Source organism: Sapajus apella, unplaced genomic scaffold, assembly GCF_009761245.1.
Source record: "Sapajus apella isolate SASKATOON/1434 unplaced genomic scaffold, GSC_monkey_1.0 scaffold17, whole genome shotgun sequence".
Classification (NCBI taxonomy): Eukaryota; Metazoa; Chordata; class Mammalia; order Primates; family Cebidae; genus Sapajus; species Sapajus apella.
The window spans coordinates 3,769,589-3,794,051 of NW_022436957.1; the positions used below are offsets into that span (position 1 = coordinate 3,769,589).

Below are 24,463 nucleotides of genomic sequence, written 5' to 3' on the forward strand. Positions count from 1 at the left end.
CCACATATTCATTTGGGCATGAAGATTTCAACAAAGTTTCTGGAAACAACCATCACAACAACAAATATTCTTCAACCTCCAAATTAAAAGTGGAAACATTTTATATCTTATGCTCTACTGATAATTTAAAATCTTGCATAGTAAATACTTCTGTCCATAAATTCTCTGGCTGTTCACAACATATGGCTGTGAGTCATTCCTACCTTCTTGCTTCATGGGCAGCATTCTACATGCTGGTAGCTACTTCCATGAGCTTCTGTGACTCCAAAATTGTCCTTAAGAAAAACAACTGACGGTCTACTCCATTAGAGTTTTCTTGTATGTTTGTCAGTTTTCATCGCATAGCACCATCATCCTCAAAGGAAAAGGGAGGGCAAGTACATAAAAATTCCAGAGAAAAATAGTTTCAAAATCATGCTTGCTACAGGCCGTCCAGCGACCATCTCTCAGTCCCACTACTAGGCCAACTGTTCTTTAATCTTTGACCATATTCGAAGTGTGTTCCACATTCAAGTCAATGCCTGAGTCCTAGAGATAGAAATGACCAACTGCTCAACAGAAAAACAAAACAGAAACAAAACAAAAACCTCATGCCCAATTGTGGGGCAGACATTTACTGTGATTGTTCTCTGAAAGTTACAGCAGTGAAAACTAGAATTCATGAAATCACTTCTAAAGAGATAAGGCCACCCGTTATACCTAAACAGGCTAGAATATTCATCTGGCAGTACTTGTTAAACTTTGCTTTATACATTGATGTGTTATGGGTACCTATTGAGAACATATCTTACGAATTCAAGTAGCTGCTATTATATAATGTAAGTGGAAAAGTTAAAGGACCTGACAAGTTAACCTCTACTGAAGGGGCCAGTTTGTTCATTCAGCAAGTGATTCCTAAGTATCCAGTATGTGTCTGAATGTGTGGTAGATGCTGGGAATATGTTTGTGATAAAACTTCAATGAAGGGCTCCATTTTCTTAAGGTATATTTTGCTCAAAAAACAAGTGAATAAAAAATACTTTGCAGGAAGAATGAATAAGATGTTGCTATCTGTAATTATTATAAATACCATGGCACAGGGCCTAATAGTTTAAAAGTGATCTCACATGTATAATTTAATATGCGCTTTGCAAGAACTCTATAAGGTAGAAAGGTCATGCTCATATATTCAGTTCCCTCATGTTTCAGAAGAGGAAATTGAGGTTTGCAGGTTTCCTTGCTATAGTTCACGAGGTGGTAAACTATGGCTGGCCAACCATCTTCTGTAAATAAAGTTTTACTTGCACATGACCAGGACCTTTTGTTGAGATATTGCCTGCGGCTGCTTCCCTCTACAATAGCACAGTTGAGTAGGTGTGTTGACAGAGAAAATGCTGAAAGTATTTACTATCTGATACTTTACAGAGAATAAAATATCTACTGCTATAGAATATACAGGCAAAAAGGGATAGAGTTGTCTTTTTACTTCAGGTTTTTTTCTCACACACTGTAAAATTCAGGGATGCTCTATAGGCAAGGCAAATGAGAACTGATTTCTGAGGAATGAGAGGGAAGTAAATGTGGTTTGAACAATAATTTCATATTTGCAATCATATCTCCATTGCTTTCATGAGATAGCCTACAGATAGCCACGCCCAACAATGCTCTTGATTAGCAATTCCTAAAATAGGAGGGAAAGAGACAAAGAGATACCCATCTCCTTGGACACAGGTGAGAATCTCCCAATTATGGTAGGGAGAGGAGATAGATGAGGTTTTCTAATCAAAGAAAGACAAGAAAAAATACAATTCCAAAAGAGAGGTTGAGAAATCTGCCATACTAACCTCTACTAAGTATTGCTTCTTGGGGCATTGCTTTCTTGGTTTTTGCATGCGTGAAGGATGATTACAAATGATGACTCCAGATATCTAATTTTGAGAAGGCTCTAAAGGGTTACTTAGCAGTTGACCATCTATAAACACCATATAGAAAATATTTCCTGGAGGACTACCATGTTGTTTCAAAAATTAAACAGACAATGCAAAAAGTCTAAAAGGTCTCTGAAAAATAAGAGCATCTATTTCAGAATAACTAGAAATTTATATCCAGGTTTCCATCTAGCCAAATCTAGCTGGTGGCAAGGCCAGCTACCACTGTTTGCTATGACAGTGACAGAGCTGCATTTCCATGGAAAAAGTGTAAGCCATGAGGAAATAGGAGCCTAAGGAGCACAGGATCAACCTTATACAAAAGCACAGTTATGTGGAGTATTCCACAATTCTCTTTCCAACAGAAGTTGCAATAATGAAAGGATAAATGACCATAATGCCAAAGCCACATGGACTAGGGTAATACAATGGGACATTTTCATGTTCCTGTAATAGTATTCACTTAAACTTACCTAAAAGGCCAAGAAGCGATCTTGTAATACTACAGAGTCAAAATATTACTTGAATTCCAACTCAAACGAAAGCAAACAATGCAAAATCCTATAGCTTTTCTTTTCTTTTTTCTTTCTTCTTTTTTTTTTTTAGACAGAGTTTTGCTCTTGTTGCCCAAGCTGGAGTACAATGGCATGATCACAGCTCACTGCAACCTCCACCTCCTGGGTTCAAGCGATTCTCCTGCCTCAGCCTCCGGAGTAGCTGAGATTACAGATGTGTACCACCACACCCGGCTAACTTTTCATATTTTTGGCAGAAACGGGGTTTCACCATGTTAGCCAGGCTGTTCTTGAACTCCTGACCTCAGGTGATCCGCCTGCCTCAGCCTCCTAAAGTGCTGTGATTACAAGCATGAGCCACTGTACCCGGTCAATCCTACTGTTTTCTTCTGATCTGCATCTGCCAGTTCTGGAGATGATTCTATTCTGACATTTTAGTCACCCGCCAATGCTAATTCTATCTCTTAAAACAAATGAGTTAAGAATTCCTCTTGAAAATTCTCATTCTTATTCCAAATTGACAAGAATCTGTGAAAACATGGCTCAAATGTATGAACATTCCTGTGGCTTATTCCACCATTGGAAAAAGTCCATATGTAGTAAGGAAAAATCATTACTGAAAAATACAGGACTAAACTTCAATTTATTTCCATTCATTCAATGATTCATCTATTAATGAGTATGTACTTTAAGTAAGGTACTTAAATAGTCATAAGATGAAGCTAGAGAAAGCTACAGAAAGTTTTTAAATGATATTTTTTAAAAAGCAGTTTTCTTTTCTTTTCTTTTCTTTTTTTTTTTTTTTTTGAAACAGGGATTCACTCTGTTGCCTAGGCTGGAGTGTGATGGTGTGATCATAGCTCACTGCAGCCTCAACCTCCCCAGGCTCAGGTGATCCTCCTACCTCAGCCTCCAAAGCAGTTGGGACTACAAGCACATGCTACTATGCCCAGCTAATTTTTGTATTTTTTTGTGGAGATGGGGTTTTTCCATGTTGCCCAGGTTAGAGTGAATCGGCAACCAACAGAATGGGAAAAAATTTTTGCAGTTTACCCATCTGACAAAGGGCTGATATCCAGAATTTACAAAGAACTAAAACAGATTTACAAGAAAAAAACTAACAAGCCCATTCAAAAGTGGGCAAAGGATATGAACAGAGACTTTACAAAAGAAGACATACATGAGGCCAACAAACATATGAAAAAATGCTCATCATCACTGGTCATCAGAGAAATGCAAATCAAAACAACATTGAGATACCATCTCACGCCAGTTAGAATGGCGACATGGACACGGAGGGGAGCACTATACACTGGGGTCAGTTGGGGGGAAATAGGGGAGGGACGGTAGGGAGTGGGGAGTTGGGGAGAGACAGCAAGGGGAGAGATACCAGATGTAGGTGATGGGGAGGAAGGCAGCAAATCACACTGCTATGTGTGTACCTATGCAACAATCTTGCATGTTCTTCACATGTACCCCCAAACCTAAAATGCAATAAAATAAATAAATGGGGAAAAAAAGAGCAATTTTCAAAGATATCATTCCTCTTTAAACCACTGGTAAAGGATTTTGAAAGGACTCATACTAGTATTTGCTGTGATTGAAGTTAAGCTTAAGTATTATTAAAGTACAATACTTCTAAGTGATTAATAAAAAAAAATTTGATGCACATATTGGATCCACAAATATATCTTAATGAAATCTAGTAATACTCACAATGTAGAAATGAGGAGGTCTATGCATTTAACAAAAGTCACAAGTGAAGAGAATAGACTCTGCCCCTGTTGGCTGAGTCCCACTTTCTCTGCCTTTCCTGACTCAGTGCCACAAATATAAGTAGCACTAAGTCACTTTTTCCCCTTCTGCCACCTCTACCTTCCTCACTTCAAAAAAACAACCAAAGACAACAAATACATCAAAACCTGAGCTCTATGAAAACATTGAAATCTAGAAAATGAGACACATATTCAGCACAACTGAAATTTTAATGTAATTTAAATCACATAAAAAGCTTATACCCACAGTAAAACACTGCATTTAAAGATTCTAGAAAACAACTCGGCATGGAAACCCTATTAGACTGTGGGAGGTGATCGGGCTTAAGGAGAGTTAGTGTTAAGCAGAGAATGGCACTTGTAAATTGTTGCTTTCTGGTGTTATAAACAATACAAGGCTGCTGTGGCTCTCTGTCAATCATGTGCATGGGGCCCCCCTTTTTGCAGACTCCATTAAACAACAGAGGAAAACTGAATGCTTTCAGGAGACACAAAGTTCAACTAGACAAGTAATTATGATGTGCCTCCTATGCACAGACACCACATGATCAGCAAGACACAGTCCTGGGACATTGTCCAGGGTCAAGGGGCTTGGGTGGGTCACTTTCCATCTTCCTCACAGCTCTGGGCCTGTGCATTCCCTGCTGTCTAATTGTGGCTGTCACTCTATGTTCATGTCCAAAGCACGCAATCACATCATGGAAAGTTCGCTAGAAACTCAGGTACCTCACTTGTGCCCTTTCAAACATTGCTAGTCTTCCTGTCACACACCCACAATGTGGCACTGGGGCTGGACACGTAGAAAATGAGGAATGCATTGTTTGAAAAGAACTGAAGGGCAAAGTGGAGCAAGAGGCACAGCAAAGATAGAAACGTTAAGGACCATCCTGGGGAAGTTGCCCGCTTCCAAGCTCAGTGACTTTGGTGAAGTAGATTGATGTCTCTACATCTCAATTTCCTCACATGTAAAATTGGAAGTAAGAATCCCTACAGCAGATAGGATTGGATTCCGGTGAATACAATAGTAACAAAAGCTTTAATTATTTTTTCTGGTAACAGGAATATAGAAGGCAGGCTGGTAAGGTAGACTCCTCAAATCATTTAGGACCTGGGTATTTCCAGATGACTATTTGGCCATCTTCAGGGAGTGATCCTTGACCTCATGATGCACAACAGCTGCTGTAGCTCCAGTAATCTTATCTGAGTTCTGGGCAACAGGAAAAATGGAAAGGTACATAACCTTCCTTGTACTGTTAAGTCCCACAGTTATTCGGCTCACATGTCATTGCCCAATAATTAAATAAATGGCCATACCTAACTTCAAGGGAAGCTGGGATACATAACCTAGCTACACAACCATAGGTCCACATAAAAATTGGATTCTGTTACGAACGAAGAAGGTGTATATTGTAAGAGAACCTGGAGCCTCTATCCCCTGCCTCTCCTTCTAAGATAGAAACACTCTTAATTTTTAGGTAAGAGACTGGTGTAATAGGAACACGGAGGAAAAATATTCTAATCTATTACGTGGCAAAGTAATTTTACTTGTCAATTTGACATTTCATTAAGTATTTCAAATGACAGTATTTGAATAGATGGAATTCTACCACTCATTCTCAACCCATTACCTTCTGCTATATCAAAACATACGTTCTCCATATTACCTGAAGCCTGCTATGATTTGCACTAGAGAAAAAAGAAAAAATCCAAAGTTCAGGAGTGCTCAAGGAAAGACAATCATGAGTACTGATGAGATGAGAACAGAGACACTGCCTCAATTATATCAGCCAAAGGGTTTGCAAAACTCAGTGCTTTTGTTGTGAGACCATCAATTCCGTAAGCACAGGCCTAGTGCTGGGCCCTCAAACTGAGTGGGTGAATGAATGAATGAACGAATGATGTTTTTTTTTTCCCCATTTATTTATTTTATTGCATTTTAGGTTTTGGGGTACATGTGAAGAACATGCAAAATTGTTGCATAGGAACACACGTGGCAGTGTGATTTGCTGCCTTCCTCCCCATCACCTACATCTGGCATTTCTCCCCTTGCTATCTCTCCCCAGCTTCCCACCCCTCACCATCCCTCCCCTATTTCCCCCCAATTGACCCCAGTGTGTAGTGCTCCCCTCCCTGTGTCCATGTGTTCTCATTGTTCAACTCCCGCCTATGAGCGAGAACATGCGGTGTTTGATCTTCTGCTCTTCTGTCAGTTTGCTGAGAATGATGGTTTCCAGGTTCATCCATGTTCCTACAAAGGACCCTAACTCATCATTTTTGATGGTTGCATAATATTCCATGGTGTATATGTGCCACATTTTCCCTATCCAGTCTATCATCGATGGGCATTTGGGTTGGTTCCAGGTCTTTGCGATTGTAAACAGTGCTGCAATGAACATTCGTGTGCACGTGTCCTTATAGTAGAACGATTTGTAATCCTTTGGATATATACCCAGTAATGGGATTGCTGGGTCAAATGGAATTTCTATTTCTATGTCCTTGAGGAATCGCCACACTGTCTTCCACAATGGTTGAACTAATTTACACTCCCACCAACAGTGTAAAAGTGTTCCTATTTCTCCACATCCTCTCCAGCATCTGCTGTCTCCAGATTTTTAAATGATCGCCATTCTAACTGGCGTGAGATGGTATCTCAATGTAGTTTTGATTTTCATTTCTCTGATGACCAGTGATGATGAGCATTTTTTCATATGTTTGTTGGCCTCACGTATGTCTTCTTTTGTAAAGTGTCTGTTCATATCCTTTGGTTAAAGCACTTTGTATGTACTCTTTTATTAATAAATATATATCACACCATGGAATACTATGCAGCCATCAAAAACGATGAGTTTGTGTCCTTTGTAGGGACATGGATGAACCTGGAAACCATCATTCTCAGCAAACTGACACAAGAACAGAAAATCAAACACTGCATGTTCTCACTCATAGGCGGGTGTTGAACAATGAGAACACATGGACGCAGGGAGGGGAGCATCACACACTGGGGTCTATAGGGTGGAAATAGGAGAGGGACAGCGGGGGGTGGGGAGTTGGGGGAGAGATAGCATGGGGAGAAATGCCAGATATAGGTGAAGGGGAGGAAGGCAGCAAATCACACTGCCATGTGTGTACCTATGCAACAATCTTGCATGTTCTTCACATGTACCCCAAAACCTAAAATGCAATAAAAAATACAAAATAAATATATAAATAAATATTACACATATATAAAACAAATGTAATTTATTCATCCTGAATATATGCCTGATCTCTGATGTATGCTAAATAGATATTTTATTGGATATATGCTGAATAAATACTTTCTTTTATTATAAAATGTGGATCTCTGGTATGGGTTAAATATCTACTCTATTTGATTACAAAACATATATCTCTGGCATGTGTTAAATAGGTACTATATTTGATTAAAAAATGCATACGTCTGGTATGTGTTAGATACTGTGATTATAAAATACATATAACTGGTATATGCTAAACAGATACCCTATTTGATTATAAAATATATCTCTCTGGTATGTTCTAGATAGCTACTCTAAGTATAAAATATATATCTCTGGAGTGTGTTAAAAAGGTACTATATTTGATTAAAAAATACATATCTCTAGTATGTGTTAGATAACTGATTATAAAATACATATCGCTGGTATATGCTAAACAGATTCTCTATTTGATTACAAAATACGTAACTCTTGTATGTGTTAAATAGCTATTCCATTTGATCATAAGATGCATATTTCTAGTATGTGTTAAATAGATACTGCATTTGATTATAAAATGCATATCTCTGGTATATGCTAAACAGATACTCTATCTGATTATAAAATACATATCTCTGGTGCCTGTTAAATAGCTACTGTATCTAATTATAAAATGCATGTATCTGGTATATGTTAAATAGATACTATATTTGGTTATAAATACATGTCTGTGGCATGTGTGAAACAGACACCATATTTGAGAATAAAATGCTTATGTTGAATGCAGTAAACGAGCTGCCTTGGGTAGAATGGTGAACACTCAGAACAAACTCTGCGTAGATCACAGAAGGAAGCTGGGTCACACTCAGCGCAGACTTTAGATGGATGTCCATGTATAAATTTCCCTGAAAGAACTGGCATCCTGTCTTAAGTGCCTGCCCTAAGTGAGGAGTACTCTCCTCAAACAAAACGGGTTTCGGTCTTGCAGTGATCAAGTGTCTGGGTAAGTAGAGAGCCTTGGAGAGGAGTGGGTCTTCTGCCAGCAGAGGGGCTGAGGGCAGGCTGGAAGGAAACTATGTTGCCTTGTCTCGGGGAAGACAAGGTGTGGAGCCCTGAAGCCCTTTCCCACCCTGATGGTGGTACAACTCTGCTTAGAAGGGGCTGTGAGCAGGACTTTACTAGGTGGAAAAAAGAAATCGCTCACTGTAACAACAACAACAAAAAGATATACATATATATATATACTTCAAAGATGAAAACAAGAGCATCACAGTCAATCATTCCCATACACAAGATCTTCATGATAAGTTACCATTAGCCCTGTATTTTTTCCCTTTTAAAGAGAAACAAAGCTATTTATGAGGAAAAAACACATAAACCGATTTGGAGCCATTAGCATACTTATGAAATTGGATGTTTCAAAAGAAACATATTAATATAGGGAGGACGGTAATTCCTCAGTGATTACAATCTTACCTGCCCTTTGTATTCCACTGGCTTCAGTCCTGCATAAATGGGCACAAAACTGCTGGCTAGGAGGACCTAGATGGATAAAATAAAGAAGGAGCTCATGACTACAGGCATTAACAGACAATACATTTGATGTAGTATTGACTAGCAAAATCTAAATAAATAATCCCCAGACTTCAAGTGCAGCACTGTACATAATTACATAAAACATAACGCTTTTAATATCTGAAAAGACTCCAAAGAGATAGGTACAAGTTGACACACTGAATCAATCAACTTCACCTGGATAAAAATCAGCATTTTAATAGACAAGCAAGTTATTACAAAATGAAATTTAAGGTAAGTTTAAATTTCTGAGTATGTAAAGGTTACAAGTAAATTATTTGTAATGTTCTATCATATACTATAAAAATCATTACAGTGCATTCCTACTTTCTGGAGGAACAAACCCCTCTGATTATGACAGGGGAGATTAGTCCACAGCTCAGCGATGTTCTCATTTATGTCACCAGGATTTGCAAAGGGAATGACACATTTTATGTTCCAGTGATGTGGTCAGGATATGTAATGGAGCCCTGGTAAGCAGTGACACCAATTATAATTTATCTCCCATTTAAAAAGTTGAAAAAGATTGTCATTTAGTAAATTAGAGTTCCTTACCTCATAAGAAGTTGGACTCTGATAGCTTTTCTGAAATGTAAATGTTTTATTTTGCCATGTAGTTTCCAAATCACTAGTGTTCTATTTGAAAATATACAGCATTAGATAGTGAATGTTTTTTAAGCTATAATCTTTCAAATGGTAAATGAAAGACTCTCTGGCTGTTTGATGTCAAAGATTTCATGAGATTTTTTTTTTTTTTTTTTTTTTTAGTAGAGGGAGGTTTTCACTTTTTTCCTCAGGCTGGTCTAGAACTCCTGACCTCGTGATCTGCCCGCTTCAGCCTCCCAAAGTGCTGGGATTACAGGGGTGAGGCACTGTGCCCGGCTGAGATTTTTTTTCATCATACATTATTCAGAAATGGATTATGGCTCAAATGTTGACTTGTAGATTATCCATTTACAATTATTTACAACTCAGAAGGCATTTCCTCCAAAAATCAATGTTATAGGTATGGTTTTTGGGTCAGCTCTCAAAAGCCTATTTATTCTGAACTCTGCAACTAAATTACAGACTCAGTCACCAGTCTAACAATTTCCATAGGAAAATCCTCTTTTGAGCTGCGACCCGACACAGGTGGAACCCACTCTTGCCATGTTTATTTCTGCACCATGTACAGGGAACTTCCATAGCTTTCTTATGCAGTGGTTCTTTCTTGAACATGTCTCCTGTTTCCTCATTACCAAAAAACCCACTGAAAGGACAGGGAATTGTGTCCCTCCTTGTATGTCCAGCCCTTGGCAAAGATAATACTCAACAAACATTTGTTGGGTATCTCTCTCCCTTCTCTGTGATGTGAATGGACACACCCAACACTCTTCCTCCTACCTCGATAGTGGGACTAAAGAAGGTTGCCCAATGCTGTTGTTGGCAGGTTGGTTGCAAAGGCACAGAGCCTGGTTGTAACAGCTCCTACAGCAGCAGGCTCCTGACAAGTGCCCAAAGAAGCGTCTGTGGCCTCAGGTTTCAGCAGTGGCAAATTCAAGGGTAACAACATAACACAGGGACTCCAGCAGGAAAGAAGGTGAGAAATAGCCATATGTGAAAGGATTCTGTTGCACCATACTGGTGCTAGGTGCCAGAACCAGCTAAATAATTTCTCGGTCCAGTGCAAAATAAAAATGCACGACCTCTTGTTCAGAAAGTATGGAGAATATTAAGATGTTGGGGGTGCAGCATTAAACCAATGGTGAGGCCCTTTGGATGGTGGATCCCCATGCAAATGCACAGGTCACATACTCATGAAGTAGACTTTGCCTCAAACATAATGTCTCATTTAATTCTTTCACGACCCTGTCTCAAAAAGATAAAGTTGCTCAAAGGTCTCTCTGCTAGTAAGTGGTTGAGACTGCCTCTGGAACCAATTTATTTTAATATAAAATGTATATTTTTACCAGAGCCAATGTATACATGTGAGATTTATCACAATGGGTCTTTTTTCATCTTTTGGTCAATTTTATGCACATCTATTTCCATCGCTTGTTTATTGAAATATTGAAAGCAAGCTAATTTGGAGCACTGTTTCCCAAAGGAAAGCAGGCACTTTTATTTATTTTTTATGTGCTTATTTATTTATTACAAGGCATAATAACAACCTCACATAAGATCTGTCAATCTTCTACAAAAAGTCAGTGCACACATGCCCTCACGAAGACATTCTTCTCAAAATCTCAGCTTTAAATGGCCTGCATAATGCAATACTGTGACATTATAGCAACCATGTCTCTTTCAGAAAGAGGCAAAGCAGGAGTGAGCAGCACCTTAGGTGATTTGGTGAAGCTCACTTAATAAATCAATGGGAGAGAGAGGACAGAAAGCAAGTATCTTCAACTCCAACCTTCTCAGCTCACCGGTAGCAATGGTATCACTGGCTTCAGAGAAAGGTTGTTTACAGTTAAGGTAACTGCATTCACCCTAACTAAATCTGGCCTTATCATCAATTGGCTATGCTTTAAAAAAAATAATCACAGACCCTGGGTATGTTTTGCAAGCACAATGTAGCTATTTAATGAAGTTATTCAGCAAATGCAACACTGCAAAGCAATAACTAGAACAATTTGTAGATAGTGCACATATTGTGAAATTACAGTACTTAGAGGTCTTTAAAGAACAAAAGACACTCCATAAATATAATGATTTATTTCATTATTCTGCAGAGAAACATAAGGCCTGCAAAAAAATCACTAACCTTAGAAGTATGTTTTTTTTTTTTTTCTTTTCCCCTGTGTCAAAGTATAATGCAGAGTTCACAAGTTAATGTTTGGAACTATTTTGAGATATTTGGATGAAAAATGCTATCCAATTACTTTCCTACAGATAATAACAGTAAGAATCCTTCTGAATGATATGAAAAGTACAGTGAACTGGAAAATACTTGTCACTCCTCCAAATCAATGTATTTGTTTTTGTCATAGCTGACTCTCCCTTTATATGGACTGATGATTTGTATATCAAACTAAGTTTAGTGGGGAAATTAGCTTTAGATAGTTAAGAGCTAAGCAGCTTTTCTTATTTGTAGTCAGCTTACTGCCATTTTATTACAGGCAAATAGGATTTCCTAAGAAAGGAGATAAAGACTGACATTCTAAGGTCATGTCATAAAATATTATGCCTAAACACGTGCTTTTAGTGTATCTTACCTCACAATATTCCCAGTGAAATTCACCTCGCCAATGAACCTCAACATGTCTATAGCACTGGTTCTCAGCTGGGGGTGATTTTACCCCCTAGGGACATTTATCAATGTGTCTGTCACAACCTGGAGTGGAAGGTGGGGGTGTCCTGCTGGCATCTACTGAACAGAGACCAGGAATGCTGCTAAAATTCCTACAAAGCACAGACAGCTATCAAAAGAAATAACTATCTGGGGAATAATCTGGGCCCCTACTGCCAGGAGTGCAGTGTTTGTGGTTGAGAACGCTCATGTAGAAAGCAGGGATATAGTTTTCACACCCCATCACTTGGTACAGAGCTTTAAATGTTGGACATATGTGAAACCACTGATTTGTGTTCTTACTATATACACAATGATAAAAATGAGAGCTAGTGACTTCTTCTAGCAACAGTACAAAACATTGCCAGGTGCGCATTCCTAACACGTTCTGATTGACTCTATTCATTTTGCATTTTGTAGAAAAGAGGTGTTTAGAAAATTAAGTGGCCTAGCTTCCTTAGGGATTAAATTCTCAACAAGTTTCATTTATGCCTAAAGTTTACTGTGGACTTTAATGAGAATCTAACTGCTTATACAGAACCTGCTGGTGTAGTTGAAATTCAAAGACAGATTCAAATTTATCTTCCCCAGTTTTTCCAAGATAATGACCAATCTTAAATTCAGTTCTCATTTCACCTTCACAAGGCTAAATGTGAGAGGATCTTGTTAACAGCATTCTCACACATGCAAAGAAGTTCAGGACATCACTGCAATAGAGACAGGGCAATTTTTTCCCACGAGGGTCAGGACATGACTGTGCAGGAAAGGCTTCCTGGGTACCTCTATCCTACAGCATTCACACATGTCAAAAGACTCTTTCAGAAAACACTTGTGCATCAGTCTTAAAAATGAATAATTCAATGATTTGTACCAATTCAGGGAAGTAGTGGAACTCCACCGCACCATGGCAGTGTTAAATTACACATCACTTCTGCTCAGCCTTGGAAGAGGCATATGACTTTCTTTTCACCAAGGGGCTCATCTCTCTAGTTATGTTTGCTGAAGGCTAATATTAAAATGTGTTTAGATTTCCTGGTTGCATGTATGCTTCTAAAGAAAAACAACTCACAATAAAATCTGGAACTTGAAATGAATGAGTTGCTATGTAAAATGTACACACTTGACACTCAGGGTATAATGTGCATTGTGGCACACCAGGAGAGGTATCAGGAAGGAATCATGCTAAATAACGTATAGTATAAAGAGATGGATATCTGGAGAGTGGAGGCACTTGAAGGTGACCATGCACATCTGGTATCTACTTAAGAGCTGATGAAATACTTTCATACATACTTCATTTGACCTTGTTCTGAAGGTCTCCATCTTACAGATGAAGAAAGCAAGGCTCCAGGAAGTTGAGACTCGCCGAGCACCCCAGAGTCCACCAACAACAGGGTTAGGTGGGTGTACACCACCCCTCCATGACTCTTTTCCATCCCATAAATTATCTGCATTTGCAGGAGCTGATCTCAGCTTGGTCTTGATCTGTTGGCGCCCACAGACATAAAGGGTCATGAATTTGATCCTTAGAAGAAACATTTTTCTGGGTGTGGCACCTGGAAATAAATCTCTCAGATAGATGGAAAATAAAGACAAGATTTTGGAGGGGGGCCTTCTGAAGCTCTGGTTAACTCTATAAAGGGATCTCCCCTCTGCAGGCCGCCTTCAAGTAGTTGAGTAGCAGACATCATCTGTGTTTCCCTTTGTCGGTATAGTCACTATTAGGAAGGAGAGGAATGGTTGGCACTAATGAATTCTGAACAAAGGAATGCCTTAAGGCCTGAATCTGTCTTATAACAGTTTATAAAATAGAAAAGACTGAGTTAAATACCCATGGACGTAAGATTCAAAATTCTGTGGAAATTCAACCCCAAATAAAATGAATAGTTGGACCACATAGTCATCAAGGGTTCCAAGAAAACAATCAACTAGCATCGGAGCTATCAAATGAGTGATTTTCCATGCCACTAAAGGTGAAGCTCATTAAGATAAATTAAGTATGAATCATCACACAAAATTATTTCTCTTAAAAAAGAAGGCCTATAATGATGAGCTGTGAAATCAAATGCCTAACGGTGGCAAAAACTCAGGAGCAACCATTTCCTGAAGTATTATAGATACCAGTTAGCATGTTGTTCATGAAGACAGGTGATAAGTAAGTGGGTAAAGAACAACAATGATAAGAAAAAGTAAGTCCTATTCAGCCTAAAGAAAAAAAAAAGCTGTGATTTAACATGGCTTTAAAATTTCATGACAGATTCATACAAGGGCACTGAGCAGGGGTGTGTGTGACTTATTATTTTATTCATTCATTATTTATGAAATACTGGCTCCATTCAGCATGCATAAATGGGTTTACCATTTAAAACACACTTTCACATGCTTTATCTTATTTATTCCGTACAGCAACACTGGTTAGTATTACTGTGCAAATTATTCCATTTCAGAGATGAGAAAACTGAGGTTTAAAAACAATCAGTCCAAGAGGACAACATTAGGAAACAACAGGCCTAGACATGATCACCAGGATGCCCATAAAACAAGTAATCATCCTTGAAGGCATTCAAAAAGACTTTAAAATACACACACACACACACACACACACACACACACACACACACACATTCTAAGCTACAAGTTTCTAGTTGGATTTTCAGGTACATAGGGACTTTCTGTAACAAACAGCATAGTCAGCTAGTGGGTGATGAAAAACTAGGCATTTAAAAAAAATCAACTATTAAGTAGCAGAATAAATGAGTTAATGATAAAAACACAGAAAATACATGGAGCAAAGTTTAAAGGAGGTAAAAATAATCAGTGTTTAGTATCTCATGCTCTCCTATACTCTTTTACTCTATCTTGAGTTTTAATCAACTGTCTCTTTCTCTGTGTCCCCTAACCACTCCATCTACAGAATATCCAGATACTAAGAAGTAGACCTGTATTACTTCATTTTCACACTGCTGATAAAGACATACCCGAGGCTGGGTAAATTAAAAGAAAAAATAAAAAGAGGTCTCATGGCCTCACAATTCCATGTGGCTGGGGAGTCCTCACAATCATGGTGGAAGGCAAAAGTCACTTCTTACATGGCAGCAGGCAAGAGAGAACGAGAGAGAAGCAAAAGCAGAAACCCCTTATAAAACCATCAGATGTTCTGAGACTTATTCACTACCATGAGGACAGTATGGGATGGGGGAAACTGTCCCCATGATCCAATTATCTCCCACTGGGTCCCTCCCACAACACATGGGAATTATGAGAACTACAATTCAAGGTGAGATTTGGGGTGGGGGGGCACAGAGAAATCATATCAAGACCACAGGCTGTGTGTTCAGAGCCAGGTATGCCAAGCCCTGGGATACCCATAGCGACCTATCATTCAGCTGCTTCAGTACATGGCTTCAGGAACTCGGAGCCTCCTATCTCCATCTAAGCGGAGTGGAGTGACCTTCAGGCAGCCTCCCCGAACCCCAACCAAAAAGGTCAGAACTACCATCCTCCCATGGCACCACCTCATACAACATTCTCCCACCAGTCTCTTCTTTCACTGGAACAAATACACTTGATTATGTCCCTACCTGGCAGGGAGGGTTATTTTACTTCCCCTTCATGCTTCTTCCTTTGCTCCATCATCCCTAGTCTTCCTGCCCTCTCACTCTTTTCTGCTAAATGCTTCATGAGTATTCCAGGCATAGGTTTCACACAGTTTGATAGTCACCATCTGCTATCAAGGAACTAACTATTCATCCTTCCTTCTTTTTAGTTCTGAAAAATGTTAAAACATCCTCCTAAACACGTAGAATGTTTCTTGTGGAACCTAGAATAAATGTCAATTATTCGATATTCTCCTTACAAAGTACTATACATTTATATCAACAATTTCTCTTCTGTTCAATGAACTCAAGTAATTACAGCAATTCTCTGAATAGTTATTATCCAAAACAAAGGAACTAGAAAAACGTCATGTTTACTTAACAGCAATAGTTTTCTATTTCCATTATAACAATTACTACAAATTTAACTGCTTCATAAAAGACAAAAGTATTGTCATACAGTCTGAGGATCCAAAGTCTGGTATGGGTCTCACTGGGGAAAATCCAGGTGTCGGTAGGGCTGTGTCTCTTTCTGGAGGCTGTAGGGGAAAATGTGTCTACTTCAGGGTGTTAGGAGAATTCATTTCCACAGGTTACAGGGTAGAGGGCCCCTTTACTTGGCTGGCTGTCAGCAGGGAACTGCTTTCCTAGAAGCCTCTGTGCTCCCCTGGTATGTGGCTCCTACATCTCCAAACAAGCAATGGTACACAGAATCCAGGAAAGGTGTCCATTTTTCAAGATTTATGTATTTAGTTTGGGTCCACTTGGATAACACGGGATCATCCTCTTATCTCAGACCTTTAACTTAATCACATCTACAGAATACCTTTTGCCAGGTAAAGTTACATCTGGATGGGTTCTGGGAATTAGGGTAACGACACCTTTGGGTGTCATTCTTCTGTCTACCAGAAGACAGAGGATGGATGAGCATTTTATCCAGCATGGGGTATAGTTAGGGAAGAATGCTAGACACATGGACCACAGTCCCAGCTGGGCCCCACCAGCTATGTGATTTTGCCCAGGTCATAGAGTATGGAGGACCCAGCTTCTTTCTTTTCTTTTGTTTTAAATCAGGCCAGTATAACAGATGGCACCTTGGTTCATATCCATTTGTTTCATACATATTACCAAGTGCCTATACAATGACTGGCAGTGAGGCAGGTACTGGGCCGCGGCAGTGAGCAAACCAGAGAAATCCCTGCCTCTTGGAGCTTACATTCTGGTGAAGGAAGATGGACAACACAAGCTAACCAAGACAGCAGTAAAAGAGGTAGCATGCTAAACAGTGATATGTAAATCAGGATTGGATGTAGGAAGATCAGGGGCTAAGAGTTCTGTCATTGTAGACAGAGAAGCCAGCGATGGACTATGTGAGAAAGGGAGGGCTGAGGGCAGAATCCCCCTCATTTCATGTCACAAGAGCACACAGTCTGTTCCGAGGTAAACAAGGAGATGTATGCCTGCCCACCACAAGCCTTCTCTGTGTTGGACATGGATGACTTAGGACTACTTAGCATGGGTTGCCTAGCTCTTCCCTTTACACTGTCAAGTCTACACAATATTGTAATAAGATAATAGAAAAATGTCTTTTTCTAAGATAGAAAGGCTCTTAATTTATAAGTGAGAGACTGATGTAATAGGGACATCAAGGAAAAATATTCTAAACTATTAAGTGGCAAAGTAATTTTACTTGTCAATTCAACATTTCATTAAGTATTTCAAACGGCAGTGTCCAAATAGATGGGATTTTACCACTCATTCTCAACCCATTACTTTCTGCTGTATGAAAACCTACATTTTCTATATTACCTGAAGCTTGTTATGATTTGCACTAGAGAGAAAAACAAGAAAAATTTTCAAGAGAAGTACACCCTTTCTACCTTACAAATATTCAGTGCATTACCACAGTAAGCACACTGTTATTTGGAAATCAATCAGTTGAAGGATTTCCCAGAGATGATGAATTCTCAACCAATCAACTTTCAAATGTGTTTGGACTGAAAGACATTAGAACAAAATGGAAGAAACAAAATGGAACATTAGATTGAAAAGTTAAGAGACCTGGGTACCAGAATTGGCTCCCACTGCCACGCAGGATAATCTTGGGTACATAGGTATGTACATCACATAAAATCTTTCCATTCACTTCTCCGTTAAAAACATAAAAGGCACCAGGCATGGTGGCTCATGCCTATAATTCCAGCACTTTGGGAGGCTGAGGAGGGCAGATCATTTGAGGTCAGGAGTTCAAGATCGGCCTGGCCAACATGGTGAAACCCTGTCTCTACTAAAAATATAAAAATTAGGTGGCCATGGTGGCACATGCCTGTAATCCCAGTTACTCAGGAGGCTGAGGCAGGAGAATTACCTGAACCTGGGAGACGGAGGTTGCAGTGAGCCAAGATTGCACCACTGCACTCCACCCTGGGAAACAGAGTGAGACTCCATCTCAAAACAAAAACATAAAAGGGTCACAATAACACCTGTCCTACTTGATTTACAGAAGGACTTGAAGGATTGAATAAGAGAGTACATGTTAAAAACCCTACATCACTGCTACATAAATTTCAGGAATTATTATTGTTACTAAACTTCACCATCTACTTGCTTCACATAATCAATGTGAGATCTGAATATTGAAGAAAAACACTGACAAGTACAAGGAGCTTCTGGATCACAGTGCATCATGAGGCAGCAGCCTCGGGAGGGATTCTGGTGAATGCTTTCATCAAACACATAATTTACTGAGCATTTAACCATCTATCGGGCCTGATAAGACACAGGACCTAAAGAACGTGGTAATGTTCATTACTTTATTTGAAGTATTGAAATCAGCACTTGCTGATTTCTTCAAATGGGAAATGTGGCTCTGTTACCTTAATAAGGTCCTCCCTGGAGGAAAAATTGGAGACTAAGTAATTTTCTCTGGTTTTGGTGTTGGAGATGGATACGTGCAGTCGGTTCTGAGCCAGCTCGTGAGCATCGGAAGGAAGAATCAACTCCATTCCACTTCTAAAGAAGAAAAAGCAATCTGCATTATTCATCTTTAATTATTGAACACCTTGTAAATATTTTACAAGAGAGAATGCTGAGCTTGCCACAGTTTGTACAGAGAGTCGTCAACACTCTGTCTTCATGTACTTTTGGGCAAAATGTACTCTGTATACCTTAGTCGGGCCATAAAGTCATAACCAGGTGTTACTGCCCCAAAAGACTGCCTTCTGGTTTCTTCAGCAAACTTGTAGGTAAATTGGCTACATTCCTAGAAAAAGAAAATTAAGAAGTGACTCTATGTATTATAAAGAAAGAAATCATTCCACTTCTAAAACTTGAGATTCTATAGACCCAACAGCAAATGTAGGGTGTCACATCATTAAAGGTGTGCAAATTTCCCACCTGGCCAGGGCCTCACCCACCATTCTCAGGCCCTTTGCAAGTTATACATTCTTATAATCCTAATCTTTTTTTTTGTTTGTTTTTTTCCTTTGTAAAGCACCTTAAATGGCCTTTGCCCTCATCTGAAAAATCCTTGAAGGTGCAATCTGAATTTTAATTAAGCACATTCTTCAAAAGGTTTCCTCAGTGCAATTAACCTTCTCTCCTACCCCAGTTTTGTGGTCTCAGCAGCAGTTTGATTACAACCCTAAAACAGAGTTGATTACAAATGACAGCACCAGTGACAGAAATAGGAGTGGTGACATCTATGGTTTGCACAGACTGAATCAGAGTCTTCAGAGATTCATCTTGGACACTGGTATTTTATAAAGTTTCTCAGGGATGCTCGTGTCTACCCTGAACTGGGATCCACAGAGTGACACTGTCAGTTCATCTTCACATCATCCTGCAACGTGGGTATAACCACCCCACTTAACAGATAAGAAAATGGAGGCTTGGAGAGTTCAAGTGCCTGTCCCAATATTTCATTAAAAATGAGTCTCAGAGTCAGGATTTGCACCCAAGTCTGTTTTGTATTAAATAATGAATTAATTCAGCAACTAACTGGGCACCAGGGATTTGGCTAGGCACTGGGATTTGGAGAGGACAAGATGCAAAGGATCTGTGCTCATGAGAATCCTAAGTGCCTCCAAAAGCAGGTCACAGAGGGCTATGAGAGCCCCCATGAGGTGTGTTTGGCTTTCATTTAGTGCAAAAAATAAATAACAACAGGTAAACTGATTTGAGAATATGAGGACATCAAGTCTCAAATTCAGGTAAATTATTCAATGTCTTAACATTGCAGAATTTCAGCTAAGTGGCTATATTATTGCAGAGGTCTCTCTTCTCCACAAAGATGTCCACATTCTAGTCCCCAGAACCTGTGACTAGGAGACCTGCTATGTTAAAAGGGACTTTTAGATGCAATTAAGGACCTTGAGATGAGGACATACTTTTGGATAACCTGGGTAGGCCCAATGTCATCACAGGGGTTTTTGTAAGGGAAGGAGGGAGGTGGGAGAGCCAGAGTTAGAGAGATTGAAGACACTGTGCTTATGGCTTTAGAAATCAAGGAAGGGGTCAGGAGCTAAGGTGCCTGGGCATTCTCCAGAAACTGGAAAAGGTAAGGAAATGAATTCTACCCTGGAGACTCTGGAGAAAGTGAGCATGGACATTTGATTTCGGCCCAGTGAGGCCCTTTTAGACTTATGACTTCCAGAGTTGGAAGATGATAAACACATGCTGTTTTAAGCCACGAACTTGAAAGTCCTTTGTCAAAGCAGCAACATAAAATGAATAGAGTGGGTGTCAACCTCCAACCTCATGGGATGCCAAAGGTTTCCCTCCCATCTGATACCTTGGCTGGGACTTAAATATAAACAGGAATGGGACAGGGGACAAAGGTGAAAGCAGAGGATAGTAAAAACAATAGCAAGAACAACTCTGAGAGGGGCACAGAGCTGAAATGTGTCCCTGTGGTGTGCCACAAGTAGGGCTAAGTCACATGGGGCATTGTGATGCATGCTGAGAAACCCGGGCCACATTATTCTAAGTCAATAGAGAGCCCCTGCCCCGGGGTGGGGGGAGGGCAATGAAGTGATCAGATGTGCCTTTGGGTGACATCACTCTAAGTGCCATGAGGTAGGTGGAGTGTAGGGAGCTTGAATGGATATAGGCTGCAGGAAGCTTCTAGGTGAGAAATGCGGGTAGCCTCACCAAATGTATGTTCATTTTACTGACCTAGACTGCCCATCTAGCCTATTTCTTTGTACTGGTTTTAGTTATATTCAATAATCTACATATCCTAGACCAATTCATCTTTGACTTCCCCACTGAGTCTAGCACCATGGCTTCCTTGCAAATTGTGAGGCCTGAGGAAAGGCTTGCAGCACTGAGCTCTTCCATATCAATGTCTAAATTTGCCTGCTACCTAAAATATGCCCAGCATCAGGTGCTCCTCTTAATTATTCATGCATAAGCTCAGAACAAGATTAATTACACATGTATTTGACACAACAGTAAAAAACTTGAGGATCTTACACCATCAGTGAGAACTGAGTGAACGTAAATCTGAGTAGGTAGAAACATTTGCTAAAAAAACTCAAGGCTATCCTACAGGTAGATTATTTCAAATGCTAAAAATAAAGGAAATAAAATAACCTTAAGTCAAAAGGTTACTACGGCTGAAAAATTATTTTGAAGAACAAATGAGGATGCCCCAAGGAAACAAAGAAAATTATTTTCCACCTTCCCATGGGAGCACCAGATAAAGACACCTTTTCATCATATCAACACCATCAGACAACACAACCCAGCCTCTCATTTGGTGCAAAAAATATGTAACAACAAATAAACTGATCTGAGAATATGATATCAAGTCTCCAATTCAGGTAAATTATTCAATGTCTCAACATGGCAGAATTTCAGTTAAGTATAAGTGGCTGTATTATTGCAGTATCTCCAAATCAGGTTAATTCTAAATCATACATTTTTTAATTTGCTCAGAATTAGAAACCAAGTCTACGTAACTCCAGAGCTCAGGATTTGCCACAGCTGAAGGAAAGACTGTAGTAAAAAGGAAGAAGTGACGCCCTGAGAGTCCTCTGCTTCAAAAACGAAACACAGTTATGGGAAGGAGGTAGCTTGTAATTCAAAGCATATGATTCTACTAGTTTAGGGGAAATTTCCTAACCTCATTTATACCTTGCATGACTTAAGGTTCTCATCCTGTGTAATCTCTGCAGTTTGAAATCACTTTTCTAGTTCTCTGTAAATCAACCATATAAAGACAGGAAGATAAGTGGATTTCTGAATGATTGGCCTCAAACCTAGCTTCCCTTTGATAAGCAGCTCACAACAGATCTGCAATGAGATTTTGATGTTTAAAATTGCATGGTTTTGGAATTTTAAATGTGACTGAAATTCATTCTTGGGCATGAGGGTGTTAAATTGTTATTTCACTATTGTTCAAAGCTGCTAGAGTATGTAATGATTAACAAATATAATATTCTCCAACTACAGAATCCAGCTCTCACAGTCAGCAAATGATTAATCACTGTGTGGATAGCAGAAAACGGATTTTTAAAACATAGATTGCATTAAATAAAATACTCAATGAAGACTCATTTGTATTAGTTCTGGATAAATTGCTTGGAACTCAGAGCTTCCTCTTACTGTGAGAATTAAAAAGGAATTAAATTCCTAGACCACTTAACAGAAACTGAATGCCCACATTTTATTTTATATATCTATTTCTAAGTAGCAGTGAGTACAGACTTGTTGCCCACATGTTTATGACCTTGAAAATAGCCCCCATGCTTTTCTCATGAGCATAGAAACAAATATTCTTTGCTTGAAAGGAACAGAGCTTGAATCTTAAGGATAAATAAAAACTCAAGAGTAATATAAGGCATTTTATTTCCTTATTTCACTGTCACCCAAAATAATCTTTTCCACAACCAGAGCACAGATCCCTAATGATTACATTTTAAAAGAGAAGTCCTAATCCTTTCTGTTTCCAAGGCAAAGGATTATTTCTCTGCAGTGTTAACTTAGTTGAGTCAATGCTCATGTTTGCCTTTGAGTCTTAATTTCTTGATGAGGAACACAGCCTAAATTACTACTTAATTACCTCTATTTTTTCTGGTGCTGTTAACAGAACAGAAGCAACCAAGGATCCCGCAGAAGCACCAGCAAAGGCTTTGACATCCTTCAGAAGCTTTTTGCCATGTTTGCAAAGTGCAGATGCTGCCCCCAAGTGGTAAATGCCCAGAAATCCACACGCTGCAAATGACAAGTTGATGTGCTTCATTCTAGCTGCAGCACTGGCAATACAAAAAACAAAAATGCTGTTAAGATGGAATAGTTTACCAGGTGCTGTGTAATCTTATGCTAATCATTGTTCCAAGGCTTTCTTCTAACATCATCCCCTGTTTTAAGCACAGTCGTTTCAATTAATTCTAATTAAACACAGGAATCTTTCAAAGATTTTCTTTCTCTCCTTACCTGGACCCAAGTCTTCAACAGTGCAAAAAAAAAAAAAAATTACAACATTCCACATTTATTCGGTACATAGATTATCATGCAATCTAAGATTTAATTACTTGTCAAGAAACAGATGTAGGATTACAGTTGGCAAGGGCATTTGGTCTTTTTTCTTGACCCTTTGAAACGTTTTGCCGGGTGGGGGCGGCGCTACAATTATGGAAAGAGAAAATTATTAGAGACTGTATCAAATTCCAAATGAAAAACACATTTGTTCTGGGCAAGTGTATCAGAAAATGTCAAATATAGCTCCGTACTCCCCTTCTCAATTTCTATTATGAGCACCCTTATTTTTATAAACGCCAATACAATTATTCAGTAACGCAATAAGCAATCACTCAACAATGCAATACATTTCTTTGCCAAGTATCTCAAGACAAACTGAGGTCATAACTGGTGAAGGCAAATTAAGGCTCCATGCAGTATCAGCCAGGCCACTTTATACTTGCAACACATCTAAATACAAAATTATATGTTTTCCTATGCCTCAGTGGGCACAATTTGCCCACTTGAATGAAATTGTGATTTCACAAGGCTGTCCATTCTGAGGGTCTCAGGGTTTCCCTGGGGACCCAAGGGCCCCATTCAGGGACCCCAATATTAGGCACATTGCCAGGGCCTCGAATTTAGGGACCTAAGACAGCCTGTTCTGATGCACCCGGCCAGGCCCTGTGAGGGCAGGAGGCTCGGCTGCCGCAGGCTGCGCTGGCGTCCGCGTAGACTGAGTCCCGGTCATCGATCCCGGGCCGAGCCCCAGTTTTGATTCCACTTCTGCAAATGGGGACGGGTAGAGGGTTGAGTGCTAAGCATCCAGGAGGCCAGGCCCGGTCAGCACAGGCTCAGTGCTCTCCGGTGGCTTGGAGGCCGGCGGAGCCGGGGTGGTGCCCGCATCAGTCTCGCAGAAGCACACCACAACCCTCCACGCCCTTGCCAGGCCCCAGGGTTCCGTACCAATTCAGCCCCGGGATATTTCCGTGTTGAGTATGTCCCTTTAACCAGAAGGCGGGGCTGGACCGTCACTCAACCCTCTTCCGTCTATGAAGGCCGGGCTACGCTCGCCGCGAGCCTGCCCAGTAAAGTCCTGCGGCAGGGGTAGGTGCCGCCTCCCGCGCAGGTATGTAACGTCATCGCGC

At 39.8% G+C, this 24,463-nt stretch overlaps 1 protein-coding gene across 12 annotated transcripts in view; it reads right to left on the minus strand.

The window, feature by feature from the left end:
- Positions 1-24,463, minus strand: part of PNPLA4 (patatin like phospholipase domain containing 4) — a 37,497-nt gene that overhangs the window by 12,709 nt on the left and 325 nt on the right. For 3 of the 12 annotated variants that reach the window (XM_032285858.1, XM_032285857.1, XM_032285862.1), the window contains exons 2-5: positions 22,918-23,110; positions 19,019-19,113; positions 18,728-18,863; positions 8,889-8,954 (exon numbers count right to left, since the gene is read on the minus strand). In XM_032285858.1, the coding sequence (XP_032141749.1) occupies positions 8,889-8,954; positions 18,728-18,863; positions 19,019-19,113; positions 22,918-23,097 (477 nt within the window). In that variant the 5' untranslated portion in view covers positions 23,098-23,110. The other 9 variants (XM_032285855.1, XM_032285860.1, XM_032285864.1 and 6 more) reach the window with 6 other exon arrangements.